The sequence below is a fragment of the Dermochelys coriacea genome, chromosome 7 (assembly GCF_009764565.3).
Source record: "Dermochelys coriacea isolate rDerCor1 chromosome 7, rDerCor1.pri.v4, whole genome shotgun sequence".
Lineage (NCBI taxonomy): Eukaryota > Metazoa > Chordata > Testudines > Dermochelyidae > Dermochelys > Dermochelys coriacea.
In genome coordinates, this window is record NC_050074.1 from 12,896,998 (window position 1) to 12,909,761 (window position 12,764).

General features: G+C 38.0%; 1 protein-coding gene across 11 annotated transcripts in view; it reads left to right on the forward strand.

Annotated features, from left to right (window-relative positions):
* The window catches only part of CHL1 (cell adhesion molecule L1 like), a 214,912-nt gene that overhangs the window by 178,234 nt on the left and 23,914 nt on the right, over positions 1 to 12,764 (forward strand). For all 11 annotated transcript variants that reach the window (XR_005293999.2, XM_038410055.2, XM_043518858.1 and 8 more), the window contains 6 exons: positions 1,118 to 1,188; positions 4,793 to 5,015; positions 8,545 to 8,660; positions 8,808 to 9,012; positions 9,390 to 9,512; positions 10,785 to 10,964. Coding sequence is in view for 10 of the 11 variants with exons in the window: in XM_038410055.2 (XP_038265983.1) it covers positions 1,118 to 1,188; positions 4,793 to 5,015; positions 8,545 to 8,660; positions 8,808 to 9,012; positions 9,390 to 9,512; positions 10,785 to 10,964 (918 nt within the window). In the remaining variant the exon portion in view is untranslated. The remainder of the gene's footprint in view (positions 1 to 1,117; positions 1,189 to 4,792; positions 5,016 to 8,544; positions 8,661 to 8,807; positions 9,013 to 9,389; positions 9,513 to 10,784; positions 10,965 to 12,764) is intronic.

The window sequence follows — 12,764 nt, forward strand, 5'->3', positions numbered from 1 at the left end:
TGGGGGGGAAATAACATGGGGAAATAGTTTTACTTTGTGTAATGACCCATCCACTCCCAGTCTCTATTCAAGCCTAAGTTAATTGTATCCAGTTTGCAAATTAATTCCAATTCAGCAGTCTCTCGTTGGAGTCTGTTTTTGAAGTTTTTTTGTTGAAGGATAGCCACTCTCAGGTCTGTAATCGAGTGATCGGAGAGACTGAAGTGTTCTCCGACTGGTTTTTGAATGTTATAATTCTTGATGTCTGACTTGTGTCCATTTATTCTTTTACGTAGAGACTGTCCAGTTTGACCAATGTACATGGCAGAGGGGCATTGCTGGCACATGATGGCATATATCACATTGGTAGATGCGCAGGTGAATGAGCCTCTGATAGTGTGGCTGATGTGATTAGGCCCTATGATGGTGTCCCCTGAATAGCTATGTGGACAGAGTTGGCAACGGGCTTTGTTGCAGGGATAGGTTCCTGGGTTAGTGGTTCTGTTGTGTGGTATGTGGTTGCTGGTGAGTATTTGCTTCAGGTTGGGGGGCTGTCTGTAAGCAAGGACTGGCCTGTCCTGTTCCTGAAAGTACTTGCGGAGGCCAGCTGTTCAGCATTGCATAGTAATTTGCATTGCCCCAGCTTTATTTTTGCTTTAGGGTTTTTTGGTTTTTTTGTTTGTTTGTTTTTTACATATATTGTCTCAGCTTCTTCAACAGCTTTTCAGCTCTGTGTCACACACTAATGATACACCTTCTGTTTTTCCATTCCCAACAGGGGAAATGTCTCTTCAGCATAATCCCCCTACATCTGGTACTCTGAAATCCAAAAAATCATCTTAGAGATATCGACTAAAACTAACCAAGAAGGCTGCTCAAGATCAAACCATATAAACTACAGATTTGTTCATTAACCCTCTGTTGTGTCAAGTAATTATGTTTAATAATGGGTTCTTTATTTACATGTTGGTTAGTTGCAACAAAGCCAAATCATTTCAAATAAGGAAATTAGCCTGGTGCTTTTCACATCTACCTGGTTGTTTTGTGAAGATGTAGGGCATAGGGGAAGAGAGGAAAAAAGACAGGATTAATAAAGTACGGATGACGTAAACTAATTTTATTCATTCTACTGTTATAGCTCCAGACAAGAACCCAGAAAACATCCGAGTTGAAGCTTCTGAACCAAATGAAATGGTTATGAAATGGGAGGTAATTTAAAACTTCCTATCAGTGAAACTGTATGTGAAATGGTTTCTTCTTTCAAGCTGAAGATCCTGAAGCATTACTGAAGTTATCAGGATCATGTTAAGACAGTACTCACATTTTCAATATGGGTTTCTTCCTGCTATCTGTTGTAGCCACCATTAGTAGACTCCATGGGTGAAATCCAAGGACCACTGAAGTCAAAGGCAAAGCCCCCATTCACTTCAATGGGGAAAGGATTTCTTTCCTTCCTCTCCCATTCAAAAATATATTTTTGACACCTGTGTGACAAATGCTAAGGAAAAATGTAAGAAGGCCTGAAATACACAAGTGTGTAGTGGGAGAAGAAATCCCATATATAGCACATATAGCAAGAGCTGGAGAAGGTCATTAGCACAAGTGTCAAAGGAATCTGTAGAAGTGTTGAGGACAGAATTACAGCCTTCAGATTTCCAGACTATTTGTCTGTAATTTAGGTGCCATCTGTTCAGAGGGATATATTTTCTCTTCAATTCCAAACAAGTTTTAATAATTGAGAAGGAATGTATTTTGTGTAACTGGAATAAAACATATTTTGCATTGGATTTGAAAAGATTATTTCCCACCCTGGTTCTAGCAGAAAAGAACCATAAAAATTTCCTCAACCTGAATTTTCATTTTAGGTAGGGTGTAGCCCAGAAGTGAATGTGACCCTCTAAGTCTATTGACCATTACTTTATTGTGAAACTTCATTCTGCAAATTATTCCATAGTCAGTGAGAACAATTTTATTTTTATAAGCAGTTACACAGAGGCAGCTACCAACACAGACAGCATATGTTGTTGTTAATTATTTGTACTGCTAGCTAGACATATTCTCTGCCCAAAAATCTTACAATCTACAATTCAGTTGTAACACAACAATTAAAGGAGAATGGAGTGAGATTGGATAGGTTTAGATAAATAAGAACAGACAGTGATTCTGGGTTCATTTAGACTATTTGGGGAACAAATTTTTTTTTTTTAGTTTGCTTCTTGTAGGCTTTGCAGCAGATATTCTATGCCTGATGCATACTGAATGCTTTATTTCCAGCAGACAAGGGCCGGATATGTACACACACTGATTTTGCAAAATGATGTTAATCTGCCTAGTTTGGATTAACAGATCAGATGAGCATTAGCAACAGGATTTTCAGCCAAGGCTTTGCTGCATTAAGCAAGATCAAAATAATAGTCAAGTGGGGCTGAAACTTAACCCTAAACTGGAATTTATTTTCCAGCATTAAATTTTATTTTCTTATTTTCCTTTTAGTGCATTCGTAAACGATCAATTTTCAAAGTACCGTTCAGGTTTTAGTCAAGGGGATTTACAAAATTAAATCCCTGTGTAATGCTTTGGCAATGCAATGAAGAAGTCAGAGTTTAAATAATGATGATCATTTTCATCAGTCATGTACTCCTAAATGTTATGCAAAATTGTTAATAAATGATAATTCAATTAATTGCATTATTAATGCAGTTAATTAAACAGTAATTCAAATTAAGTCAATTTAAGATGTTATCCAGCAAATACTTTAAATATAGAGTATATGTGATTTGTTGGATTGGAGCTATAGTGTATTTTTGAATGCTTCTTGTGTATGGAAAAATGTTGTTTGAATTATTAACATTTTATTTTTTGCTTATATACATTACAATTAAATTCTAAAAGTAGTTTGACTTATAAAAACACATTGTTCAGGTCTAGATCTGAGCAAAATTTTTTGCACAAAACTTTTTTTGATGAAAAATACAAATTTGGCGACATTGAAACATTTAATGAATTCCTGTTAATTTTGCCAAATTGTTTTGGTCGAAAGGATAACCTAAAAAAATTCTGAAAAAAAAGTTAATGTTTTGATTTCTAGTTTTTAAAAAGGGAACATTTTGATTTTTTAGGTCAAAATGAATTTTCCTTTCAAAAACATTTTAAAATAGTCAAAACTGAAATATTTGAATTGAATTAAATATTTTTTGTTCAACCTGTTTTGACTTTCCGATTTGCCCAAAATTTCAACCAAAAATTGTTATTGGTTCCACCACAAACATTGTTTAAAAAGTTTTTTGGAAATGCCAGTGAACCAAAATAAACCATCAATGTTATTTTCCCAACTCTATTCAAATGCAACCCATATTGGTTTGTCACCATGTGATGGCTAGGTGATGGTCTATGAGAAATGAGTCTAGTGCAGTGGTGAGCAACCTGCAGCCCATGGGCCGCACGCAGCCCGTCAGGGTAATCCACTCGTGGGCCGCCAGACCATTTGTTTACATTTGCACGGCCTCTCACAACTGTCAGTGGCTGCGGTTCACCATTCCCGGCCAATGAGAGCTGCAGAAAGCCTGGCCAACACTTCCCGCAGCTCCGATTGGCCTCAAACGGCGAATCACAGCCACTGGGAGTCGTGTGAGGCTGTGAAAATACAAACAAATGGTCTGGCGGCCCGCCAGTGGATTACCCTAATGGGCCACAGGTTGCCCACCATTGGTCTAGTAAGTTGTGATTAAATCCAGTTTGCAGGTATGCACATCATAAGACTCACAACTGGTAGCCTTATTGGCAATCTTAACAATGAACAGCTATGACCAATCTGATTATCAGGCCTCTACCACTGCCCCATCATTTATTCATCTCCTCAGGTACACTCCCCCACAACAACTGAAGTAAATGGCAGCCTTTTCATTGACTTCAAAGGCTGCTAGATCAGACCCTATAGGGCCTGGTGACTGAATTATTCTATCAAAAAGGGCTAACACCTCAGTTTTTTGATGAAAAATAGCTTGTTTTTTGTAAATGAAAACATTCTGTGAAACTTTTCATCTCTTCCTAAATTTTCTGATTTTTCATCTAAAAAACTGTCAACTGAAAAAAAAGCTATAAAATTGAAAAGATTTTATGAAAAACAAAACAAACCGTTTCTTTCTAAAATTTCTACAGAAAAGCCATACCATTTTCCAACCAGCCCCAGCTGACACCATTTCATAGATTCATTCTTGCCTTATATCACAAAGAGTTTCCTCAACTAAGCAGTAAAAAAAAAAAAAAATTGGAGTACAACTATTTATTACCCATTAAGTGTCTAAATCTAGTTGGGTGGAGTGAGTGAGTGAGTGAGTGAGTGAGTGAGTGTGTGTGTGTGTGTGTGTGTGTGTGTGTTGGGGGGGGAGGAGTGAGAGTCGGGGAGGTTGGTGCATATTTAAGATCTTACCAGATAATCTAAATTTTAATGACCCACCTTGCTGTGCCATATAAAAATTTGGATAATTTGTCTTTTACTTTTAATGAAGATTACATATATTTATATTACCATAAAACTAAGAAAAATTGTAGCAAAACCAGTTAGTGTATTCTATATGTAGAAAGATATGCTTTAATAATTAACCTGTTTTAAATCCAGCTGTTATTCCTGCATGCTATTCTAAAAATCATAACACTTTTCTTATAGCCATCTTAAAAATAACATGATGGGGAAGGTTATTTTTTTCTTGCAAAATATTACAGTGTACTGCTTCAAAATTATTCTCCACTTAATCTGCCATTTTATGATTATAGCAACAAAGGCAGCTCAGTATCCCTTTAACTTCTTTTGTAGCCATTGAAACCCATGGAGCAAAATGGACCGGGACTGGAGTACAAAGTCAGCTGGCGACAGCAGGGAGTAGAGACGGACTGGAATGAGGAAACTGTAAAAAAACATTCCTTGACATTGAGGAATACTCCTACCTTTGTGCCTTATGATATCAAAGTCCAAGCTGTAAACAATTTTGGATCTGGTCCTGAACCAAATGTTACCACTGGATATTCAGGAGAGGACAGTAAGTAACAGAAACATTTTTGTAAAAATATATGATGTAGATGATTCTTGCATTGCAATATAAATGGATAACAAGTATTATTTGACCAGCTCGCAATTAAAAATGCTTAAATGTCACTCACTAGTGATCAGCATGTTGGAATACTAAAAGAAACAGAAGTATTATGTGTCAGTTTCCTTACTATGAATTTTAGCTATCAAGGGCTTCATTTTCAAAAAGGTCAGTTATGCTTGCATATACCAAAATGTACAATTGCTTGATTAAGTTGTGCACCTAATCATGGCTCCAATCCATCAAAACATGTTTAATGTTAAGTTTAATGTTAATGTTAAGTTTAATAGCCCCATTGACTTCAGAAGGACTATCTACATGCTTCAAATTAAGTATGTGCTTATGTACTTTGCTGGACTGGGGCCTAACCCATTCATCTCAAACTACAGGGAGTAAAATACTCTACAGGTAGATGCACATATGCAGTTTGTGGGCATTTTAGAATTAAAACAGAGTATACAGACTATTCAGCTTTTGTATGCCAAAAAGAATGCAGGAAATTGCAAAAAGTAGTATGTATGCCCCTTCAGTGCACGCCTGGGGTGCAGGGTATCCAAAGGCAGCAAGAAAGAGGATGACTATGGCTTCTTGACACAGAATGGGCCAGCCACACTGAGGAAAGCAGGTGGCACTATCTTTAAGGATCCCCACTGAACATTGAGGAATGTGTCAACACTAGAGTTGCAGTGTTTTCCAAGTAATATCACAGCCCTGCATGTGCAGTAGACACCTTAGTATATTTTACATTCCATATCATGAGCACATTTTTGTCCATGATACCAACACACCTATCCTTTCTGCATCATGCAAGAAACAGAGTACTTTCTCATGAAATGACCTTCACAATCATCCCTTTCAAACTGGATCTATTTGTACTGCTTCTAATTCGTACAGTTTGCAGCCACACCAATATTCCACTCAATATTATTGCTTTTTATAGAAACTACTCTTACAATTGTGAGACACGGGAGTCCCCGATTTTTAAAGGGATCCCAAACAGGTCTCTAATTTTGCAAGTGCAACTTTGATCTTTCAAATAACTGAGGATCCAGTTTTGTTCCTGTCATAGCTGGAGGCCACTTCTCAAAGTGAGGTCCACCACTGATAAAAATGTTCTTTCCAATGTCTGTACTGTGTCTTTCTTCTTAAATGACTGCCTTGATACAAGCAATCAGCATTTGTGCCACAAACATCTGTTCATAGATTTGAAGCCCCTAAGGGTCTGTTATGATGTTTTCCCCAGTTTCCCACATAAGCATATTTCATACTCTTTTGTAATATCAGCATCAGCTGTGATACCAACAATCTACCTGTACCTGCCAATCCCTTGCACCACAGTGCTCTTTAGTAATCATGTTCCTCCAATGAACACTAATGCAAAAATGACAACACTAGTGCTGGGTCAAAGCTGGTGGAGTTAATACAAACATGCTTCTGGCTACTGTAAGATTGTAGAAATCCCTGCTATAATATCTAGACTATCGGACAATAGTCCCTCCAATCCCCCCTAACACTATATCATAATTTTTTCTCCCTTCTGTTGCTTAGAGAATCAATGTATAAAAGACATTGGGAGGATGATATGTTCCCCAGCTGCAGTGATGAAAAGCCAAGATTTCCTTCAGTAGACAAGCCAGTTAAGCAAGAGAAGCAAAAAAATCTTTTTAGGATTTAGGGATTGAAATCAATAAGGGAGTAAACACCAGTGTAGCCAGCTAGCATAGGGAGCCAGGATTCCCTGATACAAATAACAAATGCCCAATGCATTAGTCATTAGCAGCAGGGGTGAGGACTACTGTCAAATAAGGGTCAGAAGTGTCTACAAATTGTACATCTTTCAGATTTTGCAGATTAATTTTATTATGTAAAGTTGGGCAGTTTTCATCCCATGTCTGAAACCTTCAAGTTGTTTTCCTAACAGAAAAATAGATGACCAGCTTGAATGGTCTACACAAAAGCCTGCAAGAGATTAGCCAACTGAGACAACTGTTTACTTTATTACTTATTCAGATGGACAAACAACCAAAATCCTTCTTTAATCCATCATGCTGTGCACTAGCAACTGCTGAACTGAATGATTTTATAGATGTTACTGTTCCTCCAGCCTCTCTACTCTGACTCCCTCTTGAAATGAACTTAGTCTGTGCCTAGCCCCAATAGGTGCTATAAAAGCTATCATTATCATCATCCTAACATCAAAAATTGGCTCAAAGAGGAAACTCTTATGGACATTATACAAAGAAACTAACCCTCAATTAGGTTTTGTTTACAGATTCCACTGAATGACCTGTTCTAAGTAGATGAGTTATTAATGTTTGCAAAGTAGCTCTTTTACATGGCCTGCAATTTTTGTCATATTTCATTTTTCTGATAGTTTGTTAATTTAAGCCCTGACCCTGTGAACACTTACTACTGGGAGTCTAAATGAGATTGTTTATGGTAGTAAACAATACCCATCTCCTATTCCCTGGTAGTGAGTGCGGGGTTAGGGACATATGGCTTTTCACGGTCACAGTATTAACACCGAACATCATGTCATCTGGTAGATAGTGAAAGTAAGTAAAAAGGGAGATTTCTCTGCATGTGTTCAGTTTCACTTGCAATATGCTTTCTATGGACCCGATCCTGTATCCACTGATGTGGCATTGACTCTGGGTCTAGTTATTTCAGGTGCTGGAGTAGATTTCTTGATGTTCTGTGGTGATTAAAACCCTATTCTTTCACCAGTTGATTTAGTTAAAAGAAAATCGCTTACAGAAAGAACTCTAAGATTGCTTTTTTGAATGAGGCATTAATCACAATTTTTTTTTATCCTCACTGATACAGATGTGATGGCCCCCATTTGGAACTGAACTGGGGGAATCTTCAGACTTAAAAGCATGAGTCTCTACAACTTGAGCCAGGCTGGGTAGCTGTGGAACGCGATGATCTTGTCTACACTTGCCTACCTTTGCTGTTGCGTGTAGGATACATGTAACTACACGGCACAACGAAAGGAAGGCTACATCCATACTGCCTGCAGTGTGTAGCTACACGTGACAGTGAAAAACACTGACAGTGGGGAGGCAGTGTGGAAAGACTCTGGGGAGCTGCTAAAGACTTTTCCCTCTGCCAGAGACTTTCACTGTGGCAGGGAAAGATTCCAGCAGTCCCTGCAGCTGAAGCTTTTTTCTGTGGTGGGGAAAGGCTCTGACAACAGGGAGGCTGTGGGACACTACACGGCTAAATATAGCAGAGTAGACATCAGAGACGCTGCTTTGGCATGTAGAGACCCATGTATAGGGCACACACCCTAGATTTCAGGCATGTAGGGCACTCTAGTCACCTGAGCAGTGCCTCACCATCTGTGCTGTTGTTTCTACCCATGCTAGCTGGGCATGCAATGTCCGTACTCTACACGCCAGCATAAGTGTAGAGCTATTCTTTGAAAATAAATCCTAGGGAGTATCCTTAGTATGTAACACCTACATATTTACAGTTCCAGATGCTGCTCCTTCAAGTGTAATTGTGGAAGTGATGAATAGTACGCTGGTTAAAGCGATCTGGTCCGGCATTCCAAGAGACCGAGTTCGTGGACACTTAAAAGGATATAAGGTTATCATCATTTATTCTTTAAATAATCAGCTGTGTTAGGTGAATCCTGTCTAAGTTTAAAGCAATTGCTCTGAGGTTGGGGGAAATCAATGCAGTGTTCATTCCCATAGAACTTAATCTGTTACAGAATTGCCCTTCTCAATACAGGTCATTTGGTGGAAAACAAGGAGTTTGCTGGATGGGAAACAACATCACCCAGATAAACACTTCCTAACATTTACAGGAGACAGAAACTATGGCATGATTCCTGGTCTAGAGCCATTTAGTGAATTTCACTTAACTGTTTCGGCTTTCAATGCAAAAGGAGCTGGACCTGAAAGCTCTCCAACTGTATTCCAAACTCCAGAAGGAGGTAAGAAAAATTAAAATATGGGGATGGAAGAAATTAAACTAATGTCTTCCTTGAAACGAGACCAATTAATTCTACTAAGAACTCTGTGTGACTCTATATTATTATGCTGGCATAAAAAAGTATTTAATATGATTATCCAATAAGAGGGTCCAAGTCTATGCAGTAAATGGCAGTTAACAAGGCTGAGGACTCTCAAAAGGTGTTTAGCAAGCATCTTGCTGGATCAGACCTTAAGCATCTAGCATATGTTGACTGAGAATGGAGAATTGTACATATTGGATGCAGTTATATGCCATACTAACAGGAATGTATGGAGACTGAGCTGCTAAGATATGATCTATATTCAGTGAAACTAAGCTAATTCCTATGTTTTCCAGTCCCTGAACAGCCACATTTTCTAAGATTACTAAACAAAGATAAGGATTCTGTCACTTTGTCATGGGGACTTCCCAGAAAACCAAATGGCTTCCTTACTGGCTACATTTTGCAATATCAGATAAGTAAGTACATGTTCTACCTTGATGTAGACTTTTAGCAAATAGATCATATTTAAATCAAACATTATTTTAATATAAAGTTATTTAAAATAGACAATAACTTAAAACTAATTCTTTTAAATTTTAAGTAACAACTTGTTCATCACAGAAAAAATGTTCCAAAATTACAGATTTTAGTTTAGCCTGCTGGGGGCAGGTGAATTCCATTTTCCAGGGAAAAAGGATTTCAGCATGTTCTTTTTCTGTCTAGATAAGCTCAAAGTGCAATCATGGTACATTCGAAGACTCTTAGACTAATCAAATCGTGTAATACATGTTTTCAAATTCACAGACAGTTAACCCAATAGTTAACCAGCACATAGAATATTTATAGCTGTTTTTAGAAATGCACCTGACTTTTCAAAGAAGAAATAATTTGTGATGATAATTCATGAGTCATTTGCATAGGCTTGGAATCTTTAAACACACATACTTGGTACAGCTGGGCAAATAATGCAAACTTTTTTTGGTGAATATTTATTCAGATTTTTTAATGATTTCTCTTCAGCAAATTCTCTCCCCCTGTTTGTAAAAACCCTACATTTAGAGTCAGGGTAATTACTGCTGAGTCATGATCAGGTGGATCCAATGATATGTAACCAGGATATCAAGGACATAGAAATGTTTCTTTGGGGCCAGAAGGAGCTAAGGAGATAGAACAGATATGGTTCTGGAGCAGCCAAGCTTAGGGAGGAAAGTTTATGTTGAATTATTGATTATGAGTTACCAGTACAGCCAAACACTGGGGATAACTTTGGATACTAATTCAATGTATATATATCCTTATATAGCAGCCAGCTATTATGCTTTCTGGAAGCACCCCATAATCTTGCATCATGACTGCAGGCCTGCCAAAGTTTAAGGACATGGGCAGATGTTTGGAAGCAAAATGAAAATCCAAGAACAGTCTCAATTAATGTGCATTTAGGGTTCTAGACAAACATTTTGCATAGCTCTAAAACTCAGGCCTTTCTCTTTTTCAGTAACTAGATCTCTAGAATCATAGAGCCTTTTCAACTATCATAATACCCAATTGTGTAGTTGATTGATTTAGACATGGTAAATCCCATTTGAAGACTCACAAATGTATCAGCGTAGTAAGATATACATTTATTTAAAGTGCCATCCTTTCTACTTACTGTAAACTGCATCTTCTCCATCAGCTTTCTTGACACATTCGCATTTTGGTAACATTTAGCTGCCATGCCTGACTGAACTCTATTGTTTCTCTTTCAGTAAATGAGACAGATGAGATTGGAGCATTGAATGATGCCAATATTACAAACCCTTCGACTTTCAGCTGGAGGATTTCAAATCTGATCTCCAGCACCAAGTATAAATTCTATGTGAGGGCCTGTACTATAAAAGGCTGTGGGAAACCAATCACAGAAGAAGGACTAACAATGACAGAAGGGAGTAAGTTGATGGGGGTATCATTTAATGATGAGGAGTTTTAATGATAATGAAAAGTCCATTGAGAATACTTCAGCTTTGACATTGTCCTCTCTAATTAGAGGAAATCGTTTGCTTTTAAATTTGCTTTGCCTTAGCACAATCAGTGAACTTTTAAATGTAGGAACCCAGATACTCCAAACACACAAAAAAGGTTTGGCTATTGTGTCTCACTATACAGCAGCTTCAACCAACCAATCAACTCAGCTGATTTTTATCAAAACTAGCAATTAGCTTTTAGTAACCACTAACAGGAAGTTGGAGAACATCAAAAACCTGTTTTCAATAATATTATACGGCCATATTCTTCCCTTAAATGGACATTTTGGATTCCAAGAAATATTAATGGAAGCCATGTGTTGTCATTTGAGGGCAGAATTTGGGAATCCCACAAATCAAGATTAACATAAGGCTAACAGTAGTTGCACTTGCTCCATACATAGTATTATTTTCCCATAAAGTAACACAGTGAAATACATTTGTAGGCTACTTGCTGTCCTCCTAAAGCTCTAAGTTTGTAGATTTACAAGAAAATTAAAACAAGCCAGTCTGTCTCATTCAGCTGAAATCAAATACACTCTGCTCAGGAACTCTGAAAGTTCTACTGTACCAATGAACAAGTTCCTAGATATTAATCAATAATAATTGCTTTTGACATACCACATCAAAGGACAAAGAGAATGTGATAAGCAGAAATGGCCTGGCTTCATCATTTTTAACACTGATAACATTGTAATCTTGAAATTTAATATCTTAGCTGACTGTCAGCCTGCATAGTCTCTTCAAGTGCTGAAGTCAAAACACAATTCCTGGCAAAAAATTATTCTTAATCCAGTGAATGTAGCAAGCCTGATTTCAGGATCCAGTTACTAAGAAGCATTTAAGGCCCCATCTGTGAAACAGAGACACCCCATTGCCTTTTGCCTTCTTCCACATGATTTAATCCTTAATGAATTTTTGTGCATAAAGACCTGGCTGTGCATGTGATGCCTCTCAGTATCCTTCCGAATCCATGCATGGATTTAAAGACAAATTTCCCACTTTTGCATCCCACACAGAATGTCCAAAGATTGCCTACCTAATGATGAAATCAGCAGCTCATTTACATCTCTCGCACGCGCACACACACACACACACACACACTCACTCTCTCTCTCTCTCTTTCTCGCTCGTGCTCTCCTTGGGCTTCAGAAAATCTCCATCATACCTGCAGTCTGTGAGAAATTATTTCCATGAATCAACCTACCCAGACCAGAGTACCGCATCCAAATCTGGGTCCAGGATTCCATCTTTAATTCCACACATAAACATATTCCCTTGCTCATGAAATGATTCAGGACAGTTCTTACGATACCAGCAGATAACAAGGTGCAAAATATTCTATTATTCTCCCTTTGTAGTTCATGTGGACTCCCATCATCAAAACTGCTTGAATGATAATGCTGCCCTCCCAGACCCAATACCTGATAGGTAAGGTTTTCTATCACAGAACAGTTGTTATTTCATTTAAGCGACCAGACTCACCCTAGGCTGGGTTATTCTGCCACCTTCTTCCCCTTAGGTAACTGGCTGTGGTTGTATTACTATATTGATCATAAGGCTGAACTGATGCCTTTTCACTGATCTAAGTCAAGCCCACCCATACACTGCATATGTCCTCCAAAACCACTGTACTGTGCAGCTATTTCAGGGCCATGCAGAATCTGGTGCTATATTAATAAATGGCCTTTACTTCCAGCATCCTTTTCGTTCCCCTTTATTAAG